The sequence below is a fragment of the Epinephelus moara genome, chromosome 16, assembly GCF_006386435.1.
Source record: "Epinephelus moara isolate mb chromosome 16, YSFRI_EMoa_1.0, whole genome shotgun sequence".
NCBI lineage: Eukaryota > Metazoa > Chordata > Actinopteri > Perciformes > Serranidae > Epinephelus > Epinephelus moara.
This window is the reverse complement of record NC_065521.1, coordinates 18,394,196-18,420,710: the sequence shown is the minus strand read 5'-3', so window position 1 is coordinate 18,420,710 and position 26,515 is coordinate 18,394,196. Positions and strand designations below refer to the sequence as shown.

At 40.3% G+C, this 26,515-nt stretch overlaps 1 protein-coding gene across 2 annotated transcripts; it reads right to left on the bottom strand.

The window, feature by feature from the left end:
- Positions 1 to 3,447: 3,447 nt before the first annotated feature.
- Positions 3,448 to 25,610, bottom strand: arih2 (ariadne homolog 2 (Drosophila)). Of its 2 annotated transcripts, none has more exons than XM_050064818.1 (15): positions 25,480 to 25,610; positions 20,576 to 21,128; positions 17,065 to 17,132; positions 16,791 to 16,863; positions 14,144 to 14,285; positions 12,931 to 13,052; positions 12,173 to 12,282; positions 10,323 to 10,440; positions 10,052 to 10,102; positions 9,829 to 9,850; positions 9,123 to 9,274; positions 8,436 to 8,579; positions 7,696 to 7,764; positions 7,468 to 7,593; positions 3,448 to 5,238 (listed from the first exon to the last, which is right to left on the bottom strand). In XM_050064818.1, exons 2-15 carry the CDS (start codon positions 20,840 to 20,842, stop codon positions 5,167 to 5,169), a joined length of 1,536 nt encoding a protein of 511 aa, XP_049920775.1. In that variant the 5' UTR covers positions 20,843 to 21,128; positions 25,480 to 25,610; the 3' UTR covers positions 3,448 to 5,166. The 2 variants fall into 2 exon arrangements, with proteins under 2 accessions (XP_049920775.1, XP_049920776.1); XM_050064819.1 differs by having other exon boundaries at positions 20,576 to 21,108.
- Positions 25,611 to 26,515: the final 905 nt, after the last annotated feature.

Here is a 26,515-nt window from a genome sequence, read left to right as displayed (position 1 = left end):
TCCTGATATTTTGGTCTTATAATTTTACAAATGTGCTGTAGAAAGGTATTGCTAAATTTTTTACTTGACAACATTCTCTCAGATTTTTGTATTTACTACAGAAATATCATATGTGGGTGATATGATTACTGTGACAAAGATATTAATGCAATTTTCTTAATAATCTTATTTTACTTCTTGCCAAATTTTACATCACAAATGTAAATTTACAAATATAAAACCTTAAAACCTGTATTTATTAAGGAAATAGAACAATACTTGAGTCAATGATTTTTTCTGCACCGTCTTTAAAATCTTTAACTGAACTTTTTGTCACAAGTCCTTTGCATTTTTATTTCTACTTTAATTAATGTTAGATTTGTTTTGCTTTCATTGTCTTCCTGTGTTGTTACTGTTTTTAGCTTTGTTTTTATCAAAACTTCATTTGTATGTTCCTCTGTTCATGTTCCGTTTCTGCTCAAATTGTATGTTAAAAGTTTGAAATAAAGATTTTGGAGGGGAAAAAAACTCAAGTTAAAGTAGCAATACCAAAGTGCAAAAACAGGTAACAAGTAAAAGACCTGCATTCAAAATTGTATATACTTAGACAAGTATTAGCATCAAAAGTATACATTTAATATTTCAAAATATATTACATCAAAAGTAAAGTCACTCATAATGCAGAATGGCTAATTTTAGAATACAGTATATTATATTATATTATATTATATTATATTATATTATGGTTTAAAATTATTAACGTTTTACTGTAGCTGGTAAAGGATAAGAAAATTTTAACTACTTTATGTACTATTGAGTAGTTTATTCTAATATAATACATCATAATTTATTAGCTGATTGTATTTAAATGTAATTAATAGTCTGAATCTGCAGAGTAACTAAAGCTTTTAAATCAATGTAGTGGAATAGAAAGAACAATATTTCCCACTGAAATGTCGTGGAGTAGAAGTACAAAGAAGCATAAAATGGGATTACTCATGTGAAGTACAAGTACTCAAAGTTGTGCTTCAGTACAGTACTTCAATGTATGTACTTAATTACTTCCCACCACTGTTAAAAATAAACAAGTGTATCATAGATCCCTCTGCTGTGTTATCAACATAAATAATAACTGACCTAATGAGATAATTTAAATAGCTGTGGCCAAACATGTATTGCATCTAAAAATAATAGCAGCTAAAAATACATTGTATCTCCAAAAACTATATCAGACTGTATTCTGGGCTGTCTTTGGAAAGAGGTTGGTGGATTTCAGGTCAGAAATGCAAAATGTGCCCCCCTCTATCTAAACAAATCGTATTTGACAGTGGCTCCCAAACTACAGCCCGTGGATCTGTTTTTCTAATAGGAAGTGCCTCCCTGTCCTGCTTTGGAGTAAACACTTGAGGGTGCAGTGCTCCTCACACTCCATGTTACTGTGTCAAGGTGAAACTGGGTCACACGCATAAGGCCTGGCACAGCGGTGGCTGATTTAATACCACCTTGGCACGCAGTTACACATAACTATATTAGGCTGCAGCAGACACCCTTGGCCCTGCGAGATTCAGTGGGTGCCAATCTGAGAATGTCAGAGGTGGCCTGAGTTTCTGCAGCATGTGTCAACTCCACAGTGACTGTAGAGAAAAATAATCATTATAATGAATATGTAGACTGACTTTACCCTGCTGAGTGGTACACTGAGTACTTATGTTAGACAGCTGGGGCTTCATTACAGCAAATATCCTGACTGCTTGTCCTGTCTTAACTGCAATTTCAAAGATAAGCAATCCCTTAACGTATGGCTGTCTCATTTCTTCAGTGGGCACTCGTCCCATGATGCCTGTATCTATGTTTAGAATCTACATGACATACTGTATGTATGTTTGATCAGACTGTACCAGTGACTCATTTACATGGACAAACCACACAGCTATCATGGACAAAAAAAGGCGAGTGTTCAGTTTTAGCTATGAGGAGTCGGAGGCACTAATCTTATCAGTGAAGTAGGGGAAACTCCACCTTTTCAGGAAGTTTTTCTCTCAGTGATTTGAATGAATTATTAATTTGAATGATCATGTATTGAAATTTAAAGCACCATCACGTGGTTTCAGTATCCGTTAAATCATTATATTTTCATGGTTTTCCCCATCTGCACTGTCACTTCCATACAGACCTATTAACAGAGTTGCTGCAATTTTTTTGGCAGTTTTGCATTTATTTTGAATTTAGAAGTCTTTGCCATCTTAACTCAATATTCCTCACTTGGGAAAATCTTTAAGTTAGGGACAGTTCTGTAACACCAAAAATTCCAAATGTCATCCTAAACTGACATAAAATAGGGTTTCGGACTATTTAGGAAGATTCTATAATGAGACCTTAACTCAGGAGCTGATTAGAGGGCGTCAACATTGTTAAATTTCATGACTTGGTTAAGTCCCAGCTGGTCAACTCTATATGGCAGCTTTGGTCCTACAAGGGTCAGGGCTGATTTAAAACAGCAGAGGGCATGTTGAGCCATCTGTAACCCATGAAAGGCCTTTATTTTATATATTTGGAAAGAAATGTCAATATTAACACCAGCAACAAACATGTTCTCTATCACAATATAGTCATAGCATTTAGTTTATGACTAAAAAGGCATGTTTAAGTGTGCAGTACCACTTTAGTAATCATAATAAATTCTTCCTAATCAAAATATAGTAAGAGTGTACCCTCATACCAACATTATGCTACAGTAATGATTTAGGGGGTTAAACATTAAATCAGTTAAATGAAGTTCATTATGACCAATGACTCTGCCACTGTCTACAAAAACAAGGTGGTATTTATACATCTCGGCTGCTTTTCTTTAATCTCCAAAAGTAGGTCTCCAGGTGGTTTTGCTGTTGGAAAATGTTCCTAAAATTCTGGAGCTGAAACTCTTCATGTGTCATATGAACCTCCTGTTAAGGTACACACGATGCAGGATTTTCCTAGAAGAAACGCTGAACCATCACTTATGACCCACTATAAGTGTGTGGAGATGTATTTTTCTGCAGAGACTCTGCCTGTTTTTCCTTATCTTTCTTATTTTCTGTGTTCAGGATGTTTACGGGCATGTATCCCCCTAGCGCTCAGGTGAGGTCAGGCTTGACAAACCAGTAGCAACCAGATGCCAGAGCGTAAGCGGCAGGTATCCAAGAGACACACCGCTGACAAAATGCAAATACAGATGAGGGTGAATCAGGGGTTGGTTTTTACTTTCACTTTCACTGGAGAGCATGTTTAAAAACTGACAACTCTGCATAGTATACCTTTTAGAGAATACGAAATATTGCCCTGCAGGAAACGTTAACTCCTCATATTCTATACTTCATTTTTGGAAGATATCCCTGTATATGAACTTGACTCTCACAAAGTGAAATTAAGTTCAAAGACTTCAACCTTGTTTGTGCATGTGCGTGTAGAATAAACACACGAGAGACGGGCTCCGGTTTTAAAAACTCTCTCAGTAACTCTATTTCTGTATTAATGTACAACCGTTGAAAATTACAACAATTTTTTTTTTTTGTATTTTTGTATTTTTTCCCCATTTTTTTTTTAAACGATCTATCTATCAACAGCCATTTTCCAGAAGAAAAGTGAACAATGTGAGCAGGAAGAAAAGAGAAAATAAAGAGCAAAATAAAGTGAAGGGATGAATGTAAAGAAAGCGCAGAGAGCACGAGATGGAGGGGAAGGAGACAACTTAACTGTTAATGTTTAGTTTCTGCAGCGGAGTGTTTGAGCGTGAGTGTGTCAATGTGTGCATGGTATGTGCATGCAAATGCTATGTGGATGTCGCTGGGTGCTGTAGTGTGTGGAAATGGCCGCGATTACACTTGCTGCTTCAAAACAACTTCACCTGATCAGCAGAGGTACAAATATTTTTATGGAAATCTGGCTCACACTGGTTTGGATCTACACTAACTGAACACAATCACGCAACATCAGTGTGAGAATGTAAAGATACACAAGTGGGTTATTCAGTGGTTTCACTTCGACTATAATGACTAGCAACTATCTGCTGGCAGTAGTGACTGCAGTGGGTCAGGTTGGCTACTAAAATAAAGAGTCGAGGTGTGTTTATTGTGAAACTGGCAACAAAATCTAAAAAAGCTGTCATTTAAACACACATTCATCTTATTCTTTAGTACTTTGTTTACACGAACATGCATCATACGTAGGAAAATACTGTATTTTGTTTATTTCAAGGGGTATGTGGGACTGTGATGTCACCATTTCTCCACAGTAAACACACCATATACATGTTTATGGCAGAAAAATACATAGAAAAAAGCACCTTCACAATAAAAGGGCTCCCTAATCTGCTATTGAGAGTACTTGATGAGCCTGTCGAGTTGCACCCGTCCTGACTGATATTAAAGTTTGTTCAAAACAAAGCCAGCAAAGTGACATGTTTCCTCTAGAAGTAACACACTCCACTCACTGACATTAAACCTTTCTTATCTACACGTCAATCAACCTTTTGCAGCTTGGAAGAAGCAACTACGAATCAACTTTTCCTGTGTTCAGGCTGATCCGGTGAGTACTACAGGTACAATTGCCAGCAAGTGTCATTATAGTCAATGTGAAACCACTGAAATCCACAATCAGCACAGTCTCCTTAAAGAAAATGTTTTCAATCTCCCACATCTTCCTTGTCTGCTGAACAAAAGCTTCTCCATCATTTGACCTTTTCTCTTAAATGATAATTCCAGCATCACAGAAATAACTTTTCAAAACAACAGCTCCTTTTAACAGGATGTTGCTTTTAGCTGCTCGTGTCAGTGTCTCAACGCTCACAGTGGAATAAAAGCGCACCCACTGTTTTCAGACACATGACAAGACCTCAGAATTTGACCTGATCAGATCTAAACAGCTGCGTCAAGTGTAACCACAGTGAATGTGATGCTCTGAGCCAAAACATGTAAATGAGGTGAGGATGAGAGGAGGAAGGGGAGATACAATCGTGCCATTCTGTGACCCTGCAGCATTATGGGAGTGAGAGGAGGGGAGAGACAGAAAGAAAGAAGCGATGAGCGAGCGTCAAAAGGAGGGGTCAGTATGACTGCACTGAGGGGTGGTCATGGAAGGAAGCAAAGGTGGGAGGCAAGGAGGAAGGAAGGAAGGAGGGAGATGCTGGTGCTTTGCAGTCGCGATGGAGCTTCAGGTGTCGTGGAAATCCTTCAGCAGCGTGCGTCGCCTCTGCTCAGCAATGTGCATCTGATTCTCCAGATCCTGTAAAAACAAACAAACAATACACAGGAAGTCATTAGTGTTAAAGACACTTCCAAAAGAAAATGTGGACAAAGTGAAAAGTCAACTGTAATCCCTCGCCCCTGCATCGTTCAGAGCCACGCAGACAGCAGCGCTTACAGCTAGGTGCTGATCTCAGCACGCTAACATGCTCACAATCGGCCTCATTTACTAATATGAGTGCAGAAACATTCTTACTCTGCCCATAAAATTTGTGCACATGCAAAATGATTGTTGGTTTCATGACACATGTGCACCGGATGATTTTGATCTCACCACCGTGCCTATGTTGATGACTCAGTATCATTCTAAATTGAGAGGCGCGTGGCTGCTATCTGCAGTCAGCATGTTGCCATGCCCCCATTTCTCTATATAAGGAAATACATACACCCAGAGGTGTATCATGGAGAAAGCACTGAAGTTGAAGCGGTCTGACACACCAGTGTCAGACACACCAGTGTCAGACCGCTATGAGCGTCAGTGAAGTTCTCCACATTTCTCTTTTATATACCCTGCATGCATGTTAATGGGCGACCAGTTGACTAGTTGCCTACAAATGAACATATGCACAAATTCTATAAAATAAAAACTGGCACACTCCTTCATAGTACAATTTTCAAATTAAAAATTGATGAGGATGAAAGGGTGTCAATTTCATAGTTATTTACTACATTTGACCAATGCATTAGAAAATAAACAGTTGTAAATATTATCTGTTAGAGCCTTTTTAAATAATTACTGTTTAATACGTTGCATTTAGGTTTATGGTGTGTGTTTGCATTTTCTATGACAGCCAGGCCTTTAACATCTGTGCGTATGAACGGTCTGAGGCAGCTCTGATTTCGTTCCCTGAGAAGGAAAATATTAATGAATTCCAGATTTCCACTAAAACGTTCGTACCCACAGTGTAAGCACAGAGTTGTGTGTACACACTGTCTGTGAATGTGGCCCAATGACAATGTTAAAATAATGATTTTTTTTTTTGATTTTTTTTTAAGATAATTTTTTTTGGGGCTTTTGCCTTTAATGTATAGGACAGAGTGAAATGGGATATGAGGGAGGGCGGGGGGGGGGGGGGGTGACACGCAGCAAATGGTTGCAAGCCGGAGTCGAACCTGCGACCGCTGCAGCGAGGCATCGCCTCTGTACATGGGGCGCCGGCACTATCCACTACGCTACCGACGCCCCTAAAATACTGATGTTTAGCTGGTAATAGACTAATTGTGTTCACAATCTTAGTTTAGTGTGTTAGCTTGCTAATATGTGCTAATTAGCACTAAACACAAAGTACAGCTAAGGCTGATGGGAACGTCAGTTTTGCAGGTGTTAATTCGTAATCCAAAGTATTGGACAAACTAGAAAAGTGCACTCAGTAGAGCAGAGATCTCCACCAAGCAGCCTCTGGAGCTGATCCTGGCCCCTCTAGACAATACACGTGGCACAGCTTCAACTGATGGAATTGTCACATACAGTAAAGATGGTGATAAAGATAACAGGAGGTTTTTTTTGCCATTGTGTATTGTGCTTAACTCTAGTGGATCATAATATATCAAAAATGAAATTAATCTGCAAATGTTCTGGTTCAAATGTGACCAAACTTTTCTATGGATGTTAGTTTTTGAGCCATAAAAAGGCGAAAATGTGGCCTGCAACAGACGGTAAGGCTTCTTGTTTTTAGCAGATCAGATTGCGAGAAAATGCCTTCTGCTCTATGCTTCTACGGTATGGCTCTGTTGATGATGTGCCACCTTTACTGGCTAAATAAAGAAAACTTTGAAGATTTTTAACCAGCTTTGTATCATAAAAAGTGTAGGTAGGATATGTAAATGATGTACAGTAACATTCCCTCCATCCTGCCAACGCTCCTCCTTATTTGCTAGCAAAAATCTATCAGATGACACTCAACTCTAGTGCTGCTCTACAGACTGTATTTCCTTATGTTTGTATGCCTGCTGCCACCACAGACACAAAGAGTAAAGAAGCAAATCATTTTGGGCCAGCAGGTCCAGTAGTTTGCAAGATTAGCTGCGGACAGACAGATAAACTAACACATGCACACACACGACTAACGCCTGATCCCCTCCTGAATTAAACCTGACGAGATAATTAACTGTTTGACCTGACAATGGTGCTACATGAAGAGTCAGAGCTTCACCACAGAACTAACAAATTATTATCAAATATCATAACAATCCATTCAACAGCTCTTACCCCTCTGTCACTGGCGCTGAGCTCCCCCTCACCTCCCACGACTCCCCTCTCGTAGGTGTCGGCCCGCTCTACCTTCCACGACAGGTTTTCTATTTCTGCTTCCAGCTGGGCCTGCTGGTACTCAAACTGCAGAGGACAGACAAAAAGAGACAGTTAACACCCTCAATATAGTTACATATTATTTTACAATGTGTGCTCTGCAATAATGGACAGCGTGGAGTTTCTCACCAGTTTCTTGCGTGGGCCGGACTCCATGTAATAGGCATAAGGGTACGTGTACTGCAGTGTGTAACGACACTGGAAACAAAAAGACGAGACACAAAGTTTGGAAAATGTTCACTTAAAGTTAGACTGTGTTAAAATAAAGAAAGGCACCTTAGACAATTACTGACATGTCCTTCCATTGATTTTACTTCATCACTGCTACAGATCTACTAAAGTCTAAATGTAATATACAAAACCTCAGAGGAATGTGTCACATTTTAAGTCATGACGTGCATATGACAGAACAGCCTTTTGAAATTATCCAATCAGGAAAGAGAAAGTGAATCAGGTCACTTGTCCTTTTTTTCCAGAACAGTTTGCAACATGACAGAGGCGTGACAACACTGATAAACAAAGGTTTTCATATCAGTGATCCAAATTTCTTGATTAAGTGCTGATGAATGAGTAACATTTGTAACACTCTCTTATGAGTGTGAGCTGCATGTCTGCACACTGCTTTGCGCACTCTGTGTTAGCAGCTAAAAGTTAGCCATCAGGCTCACTGCTCTCTGTCTTTATACTCTGAAATATTAACTAACTTGTCAGGTAACTTCAACACTGTCTTTATAATTCAATTATATGCACAGTTTCATGAATAAATCCAAAACAAAAACTCCATCTCCTACTCTCATTCTGCTTTTACCCTCTTCCTCACATTATATAATCTAGAACACACACACAGTGGCAGTTCAGTGTGTGAGTACCTTAGCCAGTAGCTTTGCAGCGTTATGCAGGTACTGCCAGTCGATCCAGGTTCCCAGGTTGTTCATCACTCTCTCCTGGATCTTCTCCTGGATCCTCTGGTATGTCTGAGCCTCCAACTGCAGAGACTTGTTGTGATTCTCCCACTGGTGGGGTAAACATTTAAATAAATAAATGAACAATAAAAAAGAATGAAATACTGAACAAATATTTCTCCTGCAGGTCTAGAGCTATGCTTGATTTAAACTTGTCTGTTTAATAAAATGTTCTCCTTACATGCCTCGGACAGTGTGTTGTGATACTACTGTGCCCAGAATGGCCGGACACAAATGTCACTAACATTTTTTTACACAAACAGTGCAGGACAAAATCTGTTATGTGTTAATCTCCCTCAAGTCTGAAAAATGAAATAATCTTTCATCTGGTTTAAGTTTTTTTGTAAAGCAGGGTTTTAAAACTTAGAATTCCACCCACAGATTTCCCCACCAGTCTCAGCATTTGGGTAAAAACAACAACAAAAGCAAAACTGTACAGGTAGAAAAGGTGTTTGTTTTTGTCTGAGGAAATGAACACATCTGCAACGTTTTTTACCCTCTATTCTTATCCAGGAAAGTGTTTTATGAAGCATTTTGCTCTTAATTAAGATTTGTTTTTCGAGCAAGATATACATGAGAATCTAAAAACCTCACCCTCTCAAAGTAGAAGAGGTATTTCTTGAGGGCCTCTCTGGCCTGAGCCTGCTGGCTCTGGTTGACTATATCAGGGTTTTCTTTGTAGCGGCTGCACTCGTAGTATTCACTGCCGTGAGTCTTCCAGTCACCAAGACACATCCAGCAGAAGTCTTTCAGGAGACAAAAAACACACATTTATGGACCCCCCACTACATATACATGCATTATACAGTATGTAGAGAAAGTGAAACATGTAGGGTGAGCTCAGTTAGTCAGTCTACAGCCAGTCTAAACTGTCTGATATTGGCTGTGGTTAGCATATTTTTCCTTTTCACCAGACAACCAACCACCATTCAGTTGACTAATAAGGAAGAAGCTGGTAAATGGGGCACATTGGTTTAACAGTGATCACAAAATGAAAAGCATCTCATTGACTGAGAATTTTAGGCTTTTTGAATATATATTTGGGTACTTAACTATGTTAAGAATATTGGTCATTAACATTAGCCAATAGCTACAATAAAAAAATATACCAACTTTTTTCGAACCCTGTGTCTACTGTCACTTAGAATTTCTTAAAAACTTAGTCCAACTCGTCTCATAATTATAGCTACTCTCTATGGATGCATTGTGCCACTAGGTGGATGCAAAGGGCCTCTCAGAAAAGTGAGTTCATGCTTTACTGGATCATACTGAAGGTGTGAAATTTAGACAAGATACTTACCGTGTTTGCACTTGGAGCATTGCTGAAATAAACACAGGCACAGGAGGAAATGAAATTAGTGAACCAAAAACCAGACACAACAACCCCCACCAGCATAAGTTATGTTTTGAGAGACTTAAACAAGTGTCAATCTATTAAAGACGAGGACTTCAGCTCTCGGGTCGGATTATATTTTTAGCATTTCCTGTGTTCTGGGAAAGGGTGATGTTCATCTATGACTCACCATGTGATTGCACCCTCCATTTTTCTCAATGCAGATATTGCACTTAGGACACTAGAGGAGAAAAACACATACAAACATGATCAAACTGGGGCAGTACAGATAAAATGTAATGGGAATCTTTATGTCTTCAAACACTGTCTCCATCCTGATTATCTGCGTTCATGTGTACAAAACTACAGTGTGTGTGGAAATATGTTGACACACCAGTGCTTGTGTATGTGCATGGCTGTATGAACGAGGGTGTGTGTGTTCACGTATAGATCCATCATACATCTTTAGTGTGTGCACTGATGTAGTTGGCCGTCTCCGAATCATCTGCACATTTGGTCAGCCATTTCCGGATCGTTGCACAGTCTGTAGGTGCGTGGTACATCTGACGGCATTTAAAACTACAACAGAGGAACAGAGACAGAAAATACAGCCATAAGGACAAATTCTGAAATCATATAATATGTTTAGTTTATTTGTTTCACACACACACAAAAAATAAATCAAAAGAGATAATAAACATAAAGCACATTGAGGGTGTGGTAGCAACCTGTAATGGTTTATTTAAAAACCACACACCAAGGACATATAAAAGGTAAAACGTAAACATGGAAGATGACCAGTACATTTTAAATATTACAGTTAAAGAAATTCACATAAAATAAGTGTAGAAGTATACTTAAAAAAGGGATAATATACAGAGAAATAGGAAACAGTGCAATATTTACAGTATGAACAATACCACAATGGTTACAACAAAGGTCATTTATAGAGCTTAAATAAATATGGGAACTTTGTGTGCAAGAGTCGTTTAATTTCTTTAAACACGCTATCAGCTGTGTGGCCATTTGTAAACCAACCTGACTCTTCATTCAACTTTTATTAATTTGTTCTGATCTTAAGCTTGGATAGTATCTTCCTCTTACTGGCTCTTTGTCCAACATGTAACTTATTTTTGGACTGGATCAGAAGGACATTACAACCTGACAGTATGATTTTCAATACTGTCAAAATACAGATGCTGTTCTTTCTATTAAACTCATATGGAGATGCTGTATCGAGGATGTATTATATGTTGTATATAGCACGCGCCACCAGAGGTCAGTCTCTACTAGCAGAACAGGCAGCTGAGCTGGGAAATATGATGACTGCTAGTGGTTGGGATGACTTTACAGGACTGTAAACAATTAGCCAGCTACGGCACAGTGAGACTGTGTGGAAAAACAGCATATTTTCACATTTAACTCTGAGAATTAAAGGTTTATTTGGACCAAAACAGAGTTGATGATTGTTGGAACAGTGGAGAGACTAACCAAGATGGTTTTGGTGTGTTTTATTTTGTTTCTGCCAAGTTTGAGTGAAGTGTATTTTATGATAAGTTTAAGGTCTAGTGTGTAGGAGTTAGTAGTATCCAGTGGTGAGCTTGCAGATTCCAACGAAATGAAACTTTTTCAGGGTGCCAAGTCTGTAGGAAAACTACCAGGGCCATCACGAAAATGCAAATGGTCGTATCCAGAGTCAGTGTTTGATTTGTCTGTTCTGGGCTACTGTAGAACAACATGGCAGAGTCCGTGGAAGAGGACCCTTTCAGTATGTAGATATAAAGGGCTCATTTTAAGGTAATGACAACACAACAATTCTTGGTTTCAGGTGATTATACACTAATAAAAACGTAGTTATGGATATTATATTCCATTTCTGCCTCAATCCTACACATTGGACCTTTAACAAGGTGATTAAGCTAGTCTCAATTTAGTGAAAGAGAAAAACATAAATTCAGAAGTTATACAGCTGTTTTCTTCTGTGTAATATGGAAAATAGGTGTAAGAATATTAACTTTCTTGACACTGTGTGAGCTCCTTTGGTTTATTTAATGGACTAAAAAAGTTAAGAGAGCGTGGGGAACACAGCTTAGGGGGGCAGGCTTGCACACAAATACCTTCATATATCATTTACCCTGGAAAATGTCAGGAAGGCATGACGGTATAAAAAAAATAGATGCCAGCCAAACCTAACTGTAACTGCTGTATACCATAGTCAAGCATCAGTAAAACTGGTAATACTGTAGTTTTTGTGAAATTCTTAAAGTTAAAGATGAATTCAGTGTGCTCTTTTTGTGTGTGGGCATCCTACCAGAAGACTTCACTGCAGCGGCTACACTGCACCCTGCGCGCCCGGGGCTCCTGCACCTTGATGACAATGGGACAGTCTGCACCTGGACACAACTGCAACTGGAAGTGACTCTGTGGGATGATGAGAGAGAGACGAAGGTTAAGTAAAATAAAGTATGCCATAAAATTAATTGATGCATCATGATAATGATCATTATAATTGTCAATCCCTGAATGCTGGTTGCTAAAAGTTGCTTTGGATCAAGTTTTTGCAGTGAAGAGGGTTTTTAAATGGTCAATTCAACCCTATCTGTGGATTATCCAGAGTACCAGGGGCACTAATTCTAAAAAGAGGTGTGTTTAAATTAAATTTTCCCCATATTATTAGGACCACAATCGAGTTCCATTCATATCAATTTTAGGCAGAAATCTCAAACAAAACCTGGGTAAAAAAACAAAATGTTTTCCCTCGAACTTTGGGTGAATGATTCTCCAAGATAGCACAAATGTCTAATTTGAGACATCATCATGTTCTTGAATAGATGTGGATGGAAAACCAGCTGGTGAGGCAGACACTCGAGTGATAAAGCAGCGAGGACTATTCAGATTTCATGCTGTGTGAAAGAGATTCCAAAATTCACTTGTTGGGGGAAAAAACACACACACACACACACACACACAGGGGCTTACTGAGTTTTTCTTTCCTTCTCACTCCCTTTTCACATGCCTCTGATTTCTGGCTGTACATTCAGCATCTGAGCAAACAGATTCAGCACACACCTCAACGTAGTCTCTGAAGAGGTAGCGTCTGTATTTGTCCTTCAGCTCCTCTCCGGGCAGCAGCGGCAGGACAAAGTCTTCTGGCATCTGAAGGGAACAGTCCTGAGCCATACACGAGATACCTGAACGCGCGCGCACACACACACACACACACACACAAACCCTTTACTAAGATTCACGGACAGGGTATAGTGAGAGCAGCAATGTGTACACAAACTGCCCTACAATGGCTGCAACTGTTGTTTGTGGGGGTTTTTTTTTACCAATAAACGACATCCATCATTTTCACTTGTTTACTCCAGTGGTGTTTGATTTAGGCGGGCTGGTTTCTAGTGTTACAGTGACCCAGAAACTGGATCAGGGTCGTCTTTCATCACTGACGTGTCCTTCATACAGTTGATGGAAGAACACTTACCAGGCTCAGAAGCACTTGGTTACGTGGACCGACATTATCAGAGAGCCTCGTAGAAAGTAGCACAGGGACGCACGAATACGCTTGCACACATACAAAGGCACTTGTGTTCCCACACACTCAAAACTAGAGGACAGGGAGTCTGGATAACTGTATGCACTTTACCACACACATACAGTATACTGTACAAACTGATCTGTGTACACACCCACACTTCCATCTGCTCTCCTGCTGACATAAGCACACTTTCAAATAAACAAACACACACACACACACACACACACACACACACTAATAATCATATGTAGGAGGATGCCTGCCAGGTACATTTTACACCAGATGGGAGTCATCAAAACCTCATTTTACACCTCCCTTATCTTCAAAGTCAGAAGTCACTCTTGGATTTTACACACACAAACACGTACACAACTATGGACGACCTGGGCACAAACATCCAGCCGGAATCTATGGTGTTTTTCTGTCATTAAAAAACAGTATCATTAAGCGACTGATAAAGCTTGCCTCGTTAAACTAAATACCAGACTGCAAACCCTGGTGGTCTGTCAGGAAAGCATGGGCTGAAATAAAACTTCCGTAAGGATCAGAGGCTGAAACTCTGAACTCTGAACACCAGCACATAAATACAAGAACAGACATACAGATACATGAACAGACACTTGGGAACTCACAGCAAACAAAGTGTGACTCACCCACTCTAATACCAGCTTTGATGACTACACAGACACACAAACACACACACAGACACAGACACAGACACAGACACACACACACTCTGCTCACCCACTCCCATGCCATCTTTGACCAGGACAGTGCAGTGCTGCTCCCAGCATGCTTTGCAGAAGGAGTGCTGGCAGGGCAGGGCCAGCAGGGATTCTCTCCGTACGACCTGTAGACACACACCACACTGGAGGGACTGAGGGGCCTGGAACACATAAACACAAGAGTCATGAATACACCATCAAACAGAAACTACAAGCTAGTACAAGAGCTTCTTACAACAACAACAACAACAACAACAACAAAAAAATCAACTAGCTAAACCACAGATTTGTCTGATAAAACATATCAAGCAACTGATCTGAGTTTCACTGTTGTCATAAGTAGTAACTAGTGCAGCGAGTATTCAGATTAATCTACCTTTTTGATAAATCAATTGATTGCTTAGGTTGTAAAAAATAACATAATGCTATATTCCCATCTCATGTTACTGCAGTGATGCCTTAAAATTACAACTTTTTGTCTGTCTACACTGAAATTCTTCAGCTCTGTTGATAAACTGAGAACAGCAGCAAATCTTTAAGGGTAAGTTTACTATTTTTCCAACTTAGACCCGGTTTTCCTTTGTTTTTGTGTCTAAAGCCCAGTTCAGACCAAAGATTTACGATGAGACGAAACTGTTTTAAACGTTGCAACAGTGTAAACTGGCCAGTCTGAGCTCGACTCAAGCCGTCTGATGGTGTCACCTGCAACTCAGCTGGTCAAATCACCAGCGGCTGGTCAAAGAATGTAAAGCATGTCACCTTTTTCAACATCCAATACAGTCAATCTGAATCTGTTTTCTGTTTTTCGCCGCTTCATCACCACTACGAATGCAGCTGTAGCCAGTATCTCACCATCACTATGCTCATTCATATTTTAAGAAGCCACAAATTATATTCAGCCACAAAATCAGCCTGAAAAGCTGCAAATCAGAACAGAAGTACAGAGAGTTGTTGCATAGAGATGATACACCATCTCATCTAGTCGCACTGGCGTGAACCGGCAGATTTTTAGAATGTTGCCGAATGGCGCGTTGCAAGTAGATGTCTGTTTCAACTCTTGTTGCTAATCTTTGGTCCAAACTGGGTATTAATGACTGATGGGAACAACAACTTTTGAAATTGGTCCAGTATCAAGCAACACCTCTTCAGACACAGCAGTGAAACAGGCTATAATGTAATGTTCAGGGATGTTCACATGTCAATTTATGTCCACTAAAAGTTCTTGTTCTTGTCACTGACAGGCTCATATTGTTATCATCAGTGTCTGCCAACAGTATGGAAAGATGTCACTACAGATAAGACCTATTTGTCACACCAGCCGTCTTGGTCTTTCCACTGTTCCATCACTTTGATTTGGTTAAAATAAACCCTTACTTCACTCAGTTAGATGTGAAAATATGCTGGCTCTGTACAGGCTGAAGTTACTGTCTATTTGAAGCCTGGTCTGTCTGATGTTTCTGATAAAACAAAAAGGACCTTACTCCTTAATAAAAAGGTCTATCTCTGTAAGGATCCTTTACATGTTGCCAGACACTGATAATAACAATCTGAGCCTGTCAGGGGCAAAACAAACACTTTTAGTGGATGTAAATTGATGTTTTGCAGCTGCTAGCTGCAGCAGCCTGGCTTACTACTGGACCAATTTCAAAGGTTTTGGTTCCTGTTAGTGACTTATAAAACATGGGAAATCAAAATCCAAGTTCCCCTTTAAATGGCTATTTTTCTGTCAATCACCTAATTACTTGACTGGTTTTTTTCCCCACTACTAGTGGATTATCTGATGCATCGCAACCAGATAGAAATTTGTCCTTAAAGTTACTTTGCTCTGAATGTGGGATTCCAGGCTCAAACCACCTATGTACCCACAGTGAACAATGTTGTCAAGGTTTTTATTTATTTATTATGACTTTCACACAGTGTTTATTAAAGCATGTATAAGGCCTAAAAGGTTTTTACTCAAAGTAGTGTTCACACAAAGGAAGGACGAATGCCAAAAGAACCAGCCTAGTGACAAATAAACTGTTTTATAGTAATTCTTAAGCCTGATTTATGGTCCTGCGTTAAATCAACGACGTGCCGACGTCGTTGCCATGACGCCGTCGTGAACCCTTCGAACTTCTCCGTCACTCCATTTCGTCGTGGTGCAATTCACCGCCAGAGCGGTAGGGGGCTGCGTTCCTTTCCTGAATGGTTATCGTCGTCTCTAGTTGATTCTTTGTTTAGCTTCCGGCTTTTCCGGTCACAGTGAACAATGCCGACAGAGAGAGAGAGAATCTTGCTGGAGTTGGAGTTGTTGGATGTCGAAGAAATTATGTTAATACTGCAACATCTACATCGCAAAAGAAGATGTTTAAAGATGGCGGGGATGGCGCAATCTGGAAATACGGAACCGGAAATGCGTTGCTACCAAGCAAACCAATCACAGCCCTCTCGGTCTGCGCTGGGTCTGCGTCGCCTCGACATGTATTTACATTTTTTGGGAGGTGCACGTCAGGCTACACCGGGGGCTACGGCGAGCCTCCTGCGTAGCCACGTACCCTACGACGTAGGTACGTCGTTGATTTAATGCAGGACCATAAATCAGGCTTTAGTACGCTCACAAGATGTGAATGACATATTAAATCTGAATAAAAAGGTATGAACGAAGCATGTGGCCTGTTACTCACAGTGACTGATCTGCAGGTGCCGCTGGGCTGGACCAGAGCGTCCGCTAACAGCAGAGACGAGTTGGACTTATATCTGTGGGGAACATGGACAGAACCAGGGTCATACAAGGACGATAGACATAAAATATAAAACTGCAAGAGAATGAGACAGTAATGAAAAAAATGGGGGGAAAAAGGCAGACAGAGAGCCTAAATTAAAGAAAGAGAGACGGTTGATGACAAATAAGGACTGCAAGAGAAAAAGACAGGAGCAGGGAAGCAGCAGGAGACATACCTGTCCAATATCTGTGAAACCTGCCAGTGAAGATGCACCAGGATCAGTTTTGCTACCGCAGGTAAAACCTGAGGGAAAAAACAGAGAGGAGACAGATCGCTTAAATTTTGCTTCAGTGACACATGAGTGACTCGGCTGTCTTGAAAGTCAGCTAATCTGAAATGATACACAGCTCTCATATCCCCAGTTTGCCTGTTCGTAGTGAATAATATGCTGACTCTACTTCCTTCATGAGAGGGAAATGCTTCACGACTCTGAACCTGCTGTAAACACTGAAAGCACAAGGTTCCTGTTCACTACAGAAGAAACTTGTCAACAATACAATCATGACAAAATGTATCAGTGATAATTGATATAGCTGAGTAAAATGTTTGTTTGTTAAATCCAGCTTCTAATGTGTACACATTTGATTTGCTTTGGTTTTGTACTGTTGTAAACTGAATACCTTCTGCTTTATTGATCTCTGGCAAGACATTATAAGCTATTTCAAGACATCACTTTTTGTGATATTACTATATAGACTACAAGATTCTGCAATCAATGAAACACACAAAAGGTAGCTTTGTCTATAGGCTAGTACAAACTGTACAACACAAAAAGCTGCGCTGACTCCATTAACACCTCTCTGTCTTGATAAATTATCAGCCAGAGGAACTGAAATGTAGTTCAGGCACTAATGTCCCTGCTGATGACTTGATATATTCTGTCACAGCACAGTCAGTATTAGACAATGCAAGACGATAACTCTATAAAGATGATATCACCTAGCACTAAAGGCCAGACATCTAAGGCTCATATTAGTCAACAATTCAATGACTAGGAAGTTCTCCCTTTTTTTTACCTACAGCCATCAAGAAACACACAGCTGCTCCTCTGGGAGCTGCTCAGTCCTGCTAACCTCAGACTGTAGTTGTGCTGTGCAGCTCCCAGGTGTGATTATGTATAATTGTGTACAAGTGTGAAGTAGGGTGCTCCAGCATGCAGACTCAGCAAAGTTACCCTGAATAGACCTACTCATTGGCCTTTTAACAGCAGACATTTTGGCTTGTCATAGCAGGAAAAGCACAGGTGTTACTGATAACAGTAATGATGGCTCAGCTCTGTTCATGTGTCCCATGACAGTGACAGTGAGTCTGCGTGCACAATAATACAGCACCATGAAACAAGAGCAGCTACATGGAATTCAGCCACCATTAATTTTAATATTTACACCTGTGCTTTTCCTTCTGTGATAAGTCAAAATGTCCTCTGTGGAAGGGGCCTATTGTGAGGCATGAAAGGCCATGTTCAACATGATATAACCTCACCGTTAGTCAGCCTCCTTCTGTCTTGCTGTAAAAATGCATCAATATTAATGTGTGCACTCAGAACAATGTAAACTGTCTGACAGAGATTACAATTTGCCTGTTGTGAGGCTGGGATTTTTAAATAGAAACATAACCTCAACTAACAAAGTGCAGCTATGAACTAAATAGTTTGATGAAGTGTTATTTTTGGTTTTAGACTTGCAAATCCAACAAATGCATTAGCAACTCAGGTAGTAACTATCAGGACTCCGTACATCTCCATAAGTAGTCTGGTTTTACTTTGGAAACTCACTTGACAACCAACACTAAACGCTGGGACATCCTTTTTTAAGATACTTAATTTATTGTACAACCTAGCAACAGTCTTGCTTACACACCGACTGAAAGACACTGAACACCACTGTCTGAAAAATGACCAACATATGACTAAACCTGAAAACTTTCCCTCTTGCTTTATTGTTTCATCTGTGCTCAAGTGTCATTTGCGTTTTGGAAATACACTCAAATCAAAATGTCTTAAAGGTGTCATTCTACTGTCGACTAGATGTAAGCTTTCCCACAACAACAGCATATGCCCTCACAAACCCAATTGAGTAAAATATGTACACAAAATATAAATGTTATTAAGTCAACATCTGTCACCTTCAAATTCTTCTGCGATCACTTATTCAAATTCTAATTTTGCAAGCCTGAAAGAGTAATTTAATTAAAGGTCTCAGTGCAGAAATTACTATTTTATTACCATTCGTGAGCTTTAATGAAATCACTATTTAATGCTTGTGCAATCCTCTTATGACAGAAGCACAAAAATATGTCAATTAGAACAAGTGAAATGTGCATTTATTTCTAATCATGAACAGTATGAGCATAGTTTAACCTGCTGGGACCAATCCAGGCTTCCTGCACATTTCAAATTTCCATAATTTTCCAGACTTCTCCATAGAGTTTTCGCAGTTAACATGCCAATTACATTCAGACTATGTATGCTATTATGTTGTCAAATAACTGCCAGAAGATTGAAGCCTGGTACTGTACTATTAGCACAAAACCCAGACAAGCTCATCCCCTAAAATACTAAACAATTAATATTATTGTTCCCTACATATTTTTAGTCTCTTTAATAAATAAGAACTAAAAATGAGTTGAAAAAAGTAAGCATCGTTTTCATAGTGTCTCTGCAGCCTTGTTTATTCACCGTGTCCATGGAAACAACAATGAATGCAGTCATAAAGGTATGTTTTCCTATGCAGAGAAGGTTCTGTCTGTTTACTGTTCTGATAAATATATCACTGCACAACTCATAAATGTTCAGCCAAGCTTAATATTTGGTTATGGTGGCTTGGTTGAGATGGTATGTACACTGTATATACAATTCAAAGATACTGCTGCATTTTCTTTCAAGCTAATTTGGTTGCGTCTATCTGCATTTGGTTCAGTTATAAGGCACTTGGGGCTGTTTTGCAGGCTGTGATGTACAGGCTCGGGGTTGCTCTGCGTAGGAGTGTGCGTTCAGTCACATGCCATACTTCGTTTCTTTCTTTTGACGCCATCAGGCCTGCTCTGGCCTGCACTCTTTCACATGGTGGTAAACATTTTGGCGGCACTGGCTGACTGCTAAAAACGCCATGAAAAACACTCTGCTAGTATGATGGATTTATTTTTAGAAATTCTCAATTTTGTATTTAAGACAACAAAATAGGGCAGTAGTCTGAAAACATAATTGTCTTATCATATTCTTTTGTATTTTCCGTGCTTATCAAGATGTGGAAATTACTAAGATCATATTCCATACTTTTTCACACTGCATAAGAACCCTGCCAATCAGCGTAACCAGACTCTGTCCGTTCCACTTTGCATGATTTTCTGAGGGAAAAATTACATCAGCATGGCTCTTATTACTGTTTTGTGCAATACACCGCCAAAAGCCTTATTTTGTTTTGTGAACTGCTGGTCATATAAAGTGTACGGTGACCTGTAAGGCCAAAGTTTGAAAGCCAGGTCTGTCTGAAAGGTTACAAACAAAATATGACGGTGACCTTTACCAATCTATCCGACTTTACAGACACATCTTATTAGCACACTGTTCTTGCCAAGAACTACTCTCAGATCCTGTTTTTGCAAATTCCGCGATGAAAACATTTAATTTCATTCTCACGATTATGACAAAGGAGTATCACACAACCCAGCCACAGACACAAGCTCACCTTCAGCGCAGCAGCCACAGTGTTAACCTCCTCTGTCAGCACCCTCTGACTCTCTTTGTACGTCAGACAGGTGAACAGGTACTCCTCTGGGTCGAAGGAGTCAGCGCCCTGTTGCTCCACGTCGCTGGCCACGCCCTCATAGTAGCCTGCGATGTCGCCCTGATCCTCCTCTTCTCCTCCATCATCCTCATCTTCCTCTTCTTCAGAGTTCACCCCGAAGTCTTCCTCGTTGCTGTCCGACGCCTGGCTGTTCATGTCCACAGACATCCAGTCGATTGAATCAACCACCCGGACAGGTAGACGGTCCGCCTACCTGTCGGATCCAAGCGGTCCAATTGGCTAAAATGGCTCGTTTGAAGCTCCACCACCCTGTTTCTCCCTGCGGCCCCTTTCCACCTACTCGTGTCACTGCTCAGAGACACACTGCCTTCCTGTCTGTCTGAGGCGCGTGCTCAGCGCTCTCAGCAGCAGCGGAAGAAGCAGAAGAAGTCACACTCCCCGTCACTCATTTGGAAATCTGGTTACAGGGTGATCTGAGGAGGAAAAAAACAGACTGAAGAGGAGGAAAGGAAGGAATAAATACGAAAACAAGGAACAGAGAGAGAGAGGAAGAGGAATAATGAACGTAAAAGAGGGGAGAAAAAGAAAAAACATACATACTGTCAGTGATCAAAGTTGCTGAATATTCTTAATTTTTTTATAAATTGCATGTAACTGGGTTATGTCTTAAGGGACTGATAAAATGTTCTCTGCCCTTTCTTTGCTAAATTTATTTTCTATATCCAAACTTGCAACACATTGGTAATCTAAATGGTTAGTTTGTCACCTGAAAAAAAAATGTAATAAAGTGACACAACAGCTCGTGGCCTGGCTCAAAATCTCCACCTGAAATAAAAGATAATGTCCGCACACCAGAAGCTGCTCCTTGAAAATTTATTCACATGTTACGTTTCGGGCTCCTGCCCTTCATCAGACAAGTCAAAATCTCCACCTCCCACCTAGCAAATTCTTGCTAATGTAGCATACATCTGGGCATTTCTTGCATGCACAAAATCCATATACTATGCAGCTGGAACACACTACATACTCAGTTTGATGTCATACTTAATATGAATAGTACGTGAATATGCGATTCCAAAAACAGTGTCTGTCTGTCATTTTGTTTTCCCAGTAACCAATCACCTCCACAATTGTCTGAGAACCTAAGAGAGTGCACTGTCGAGTGTAAACTCTTGAAATCTAACGGGCACATTTATTAGTGTAGCGTATATAGAGGTGACCACCGAGTGGTTGTTACACCACTGAGTGGCATGCTGGATACAGCTCGCTCTCCATTGCTCATAGCACATTAAAGAACAGATAAAGGAAGACAGACAAGGGATATGACATTGTAGCAAACACTTTGACTCTTGGAATTAACACTTTTTTCTCGGGAATAACCGGATCCCAAATAACTAGCTGTCAGCAAATGTGATTGATACACGAACGCAGCTAGGGCACGCAACTATGTCCGGGACCATGGACTTTAAAGATGGGTGACATGACAGCTCCCCTGAAATGGAGCCAAAACATCTCAATTGCCCCCTGGTGGCTGGTTGCAGATTGCATCCAGCAGATGGAAAATGGGCCAAACGGAAAAAATCAAGTACAGGTCAAACGTATTTTTCCCGAAGATGATTTCTGTCAGTTTGGGTAGCTGTTTTACAATTATGTATCGATAAATGTTCATTTTTCTATTACATTCGGTTTTAACTAGTTATTTGGTGCTGTAAAAAGGGGGTGTTATGTCATGATTGACAGCTGTGTGTGTTGATCAGTGTACTTGCTACTGAGTCAGGCCAATGGCACTGATATGGGCGGATGTATGGGCTGGAACGATGCCATCGGCGGCAGCGTCCGTATCTGGGATATTCTGGCTTCATTTTTGTACAGTGGAAGAAGTGCAGATGTGTCGCCCATCTTTATACACAGTCTATGCTCCGGACCCAAAGAAGTGCAGCGTCAAGTGTGAAGTTGTTTGGATGACCAATTCTCAAGACAGCCGCAAACAGCAACAGCTGAGGCCGAGCTATTGGCCTGTTCAGGACAGGCATGTTTTGAAGGGGCACTGCGCTAGTATCGTACATTATTAATCTATTAAAATCCCATCTCTATGCAATTAACAGTCTTGAATGCTAGGAATACTGTAGACTGTGTCCGACTCTACTAAACACATTTGGGAGAACTCTTTGGGAGACGCCTTAATAAAACACTTTGACTGAAAGGTAGTTGAGTAACTGGTGAATTTTTATATTAATTTGTCCACGTGGCATATAGATGAAAATGTTAATGACTAAAAAAAAAAAAACAGAAGCTGGGTGGCAATCAAGTATGTGCTAGTGTTGACTCTGGATTATACAAAAAGCTACAAACACATTAGGTAGTGACTTGAGTCCAGAATGTCCCTTATTTTCCACAAGTAATATGTCTACTGATGGTAGAAACCACCAGTGGAGGGTGTCAACATTTGTTTCCTGTTCTGCCCACAAATTACACACCCTTTCAGGAAAAAATAAATCAACCACGCAATAGATTCTGTAGTAGTTTTGCAATAGATATTATGCAAATCCTGTCACAAATTTTTAATGTATCTCTTCTTAAACATAATTTCTTTGCATAACATATTCTGCTGCAGGGCTACACAAGCTGCCAGACAGCTGTTGCTAAACTTTTGGCTGGGCCTGCTTCACCTGCCTTTTCTACTTAGCAGCTGACCTTTTATCACAGATTATGTCATATAAAATTCAGCTTTATTGGCCAAGTATTTGTACACATGTAAGGAATTTGATTATGGTTTTAAGTTACTCTTGTTGTACTTTGATGCAGTTCCAAGCACAGTTTATAGAAAGACAGAAATAGATGTACAAAGTTGGAATGTACTGCAATGAAAATGGCTCCTAAATTTTGTTTACTTGCTAGACATTGGGGCCTATTGACAAACTCTTAATCGTCTTTGCAGGCTAGAATACAAGCCGGCCATGATCTAAAGACCATGGGATGTGACTGGATTAGGTCCAAGGTCCCTCCCAGCATGCACAGTCGATCACATCACAGCTACACCAACCCTTTTCACCATTTGACTCGCCACTCTTCTATGCTATGAAAATTTAAAATCCTCCTCCCTACTTCCTACCAAATGATGCACTTTTTCTGTAGTTATCGCTTTCAGAATGAGAATCCAATTTCTGTGACTACTTCTGCTCCCCCGTGTCTGCTTCTAGCTTCAGACTGAACTTCACAAAGATAGGATTTTAAAATCAGCTCTTGCTCATATATTCTGTAATTTTGGATCTAACTTCACTGTAGATCTGATACACCTGTGTGGGATGCAAGGCATGGGTTAAAGCTTAAAACATGATTTGGAGGATTAGCTGAACATGCTTTAGCCTTGGGGGTGAGGAAAACAAACTGTAACCGTAGTAAACTTGGTGACAAAGAGGAAAGTAAGATTGGACACGTAACAGAACAGGAGAGCCTGCCTTAGCAAAAACCAAAACAACTGCAAGCACACAACAGCAAAGCCATAATGCATGACCGGACTCATAAAATAAATGTCGGCATGGGGTAGGCAAACACACCTGGACATGTCCTTAGTTTACAAATGTAATCACTTTGGGGGTTGTTTTATTGATCCCCAAAATGTGAGAAGGGATTTTTTTTCAGCACACATACACACTTCAAAAAGACTTGAGAATGTCAAATTAAAATGACCACGGCACTTAACATCATCCTCACAACTAGACCTGGGATGTTACATACCTAAAGCAGATTGTGTGGTATTTAGTATCTTGCTTTACCTTTGACAGAGCAATCAAATTCATCTGAAAGTAAAGCTGCATTGTGGAAAGTAGATTCCTAGCATTGCTGTGCAACACTAGGTGTCATGCAAAACTGCATGCCCTTGTTAGATCCATTTTATCACCACTGTTTTTTCTGAATGCGGATGGGTACATTGTGTTTCCTCATTACCAAAACGTGTCTTCGCACCATGCAACATGGGTTAAAGAATCCAATAACTTTGAACGTCAAAAACACAGAGGATGATACAAACTTTGACAAAACACTGGCCCTAAGGAGGCTTAATACGACATGAGATTTGTATCCACCGTGGTCGACAGACACCGGCTCAAACCCGTTTGCTGGCACCGGGGATCAAATGTGACTTCGCAAATATCCACCTGGATAAAAAACAAGGTTAGACGGGGAAAGCCAGCCAGCCAGCCAGCCGGCCCCGGTGCCAGCCCAGCGACAGACGAATGCTCGCATTCCGCCCGGTCCAGGCTAAAAATAGGCAGCCAACTGGGTGACACACATCTTGCTAGGCTAATGTATCACAGCGACTCAGCACAGGTTTGACAACACGTCTTGGGGGATGGGACGTAAGAGCTTGTGAAAGAGATTAAGCAACGTAAAAAACGTCTTGGTTGTAGCTGGACATCGACTTTACGGCCCGACTTCAGTCTAGAAATAAAATAACGGCAGTGAAGTCCATGCACAGAGCGACTAGCCAATTTACCGTTAGCTACATTAGCTTCGTGGCTAGCGTGCTAGCAGTTATATCCAGTAACGAAGTAACGGCATGCCAAACCCACGAGTTTAACGAATTAAATTACTGGGTGCTTTTAGAGCAGACTAGCAAATGCCTTTAAGAAAAAGTTAATTTTGTACTCAAAGGAGAATTTACAACATAAAAGCTGGCACGGTTAGCCACCCTCTTATCGTTGTCTCCCGCTGTGCCGCCGCCTCTCACACACTCTAGTCCGCGGATTGAGATGTAAACAAGGCCCTCTGGAGTTCGGGAGGAAACAGACACATTTATAAAACTGCTGCGTTAATTCCCGCTGGTTAAAGTCTGTGTGATTTACCTCTCAGGGAAGCGTCGGCTGTGCCCGCGTTGACAACCAACAGTGGTTTTTGTGTGGGGAAATCCACAGAGCGATTTACACTGTTCGCCTGGCTGGTAGGCGGAAGATAGACGGTTACAGAGGTACTTATCAATGACGTCACTTCCGCGTTTCTCATGCCAGCCTCCTCTCTCTTATAGGACATGAAGCAGTTTGACTCAGTGCATTACCGCTGTCCATTAATACTTTATCACTTACAAGGATGGAGCAACATCTTTTAACTTCTTACAAACAGACATCCATATACTGCACGAGTTTCAGGGGTTATTTTCAGAGGTGGGACCAAGTCATTGTTTTGCAAGTAACAAGTCATAAGTCTTCGCACCCAGGTCTCCAGTCAAGAGTGACAAGTGACAAGTCAAGTCCAACCTCTTAAACTTTGAATACTGAGTCCTAAACAAGTCATAATGCACTTTTCACCAAATGTAATGTCATTTTGACGACATAGTAATAATACATTTACAAATATCATGAATACTTCTTAAAATTTGTATGTGCTGAAACACGTTTGTAGGGGAACAAGTGTGATTGAGCCCTTTTATAAAAAGAAGTGCTGACATTGCTCTTACATATAATATAGCACCATTAACCCATACTACTATAAAATTACTATGATGTTAAAATTGGCCTCAAGTTAGTGTTCTTTATGAAACTTAAAATCTCAAACAAAGCCAGAAGTTGTTGCGTCTCCATCTGCAAATTTTAAGCCCCTTGTCTTGCTTACTGCAATTGTTTTTTTTAATGAACACCAATAGTTTTTGTACAGACACAAAATTATCTTTGATATCATTTTTTCCGAGTGCTACTCAGCAACATGACATTGGTTCTTCATATTTTTCTCTTGCAACTTCAGTGTATTCTGTCAGGGAATGAAGTGTCCACTTGCTGGGAATGAATAGCGTTAATGTTGGTTGTTCAGGACATAAAAGGAAACTAATTGATTCATGGCGCACTTTTTAAATAACATACTTTTAATCTCTGGGCTTGGAGGAAGATA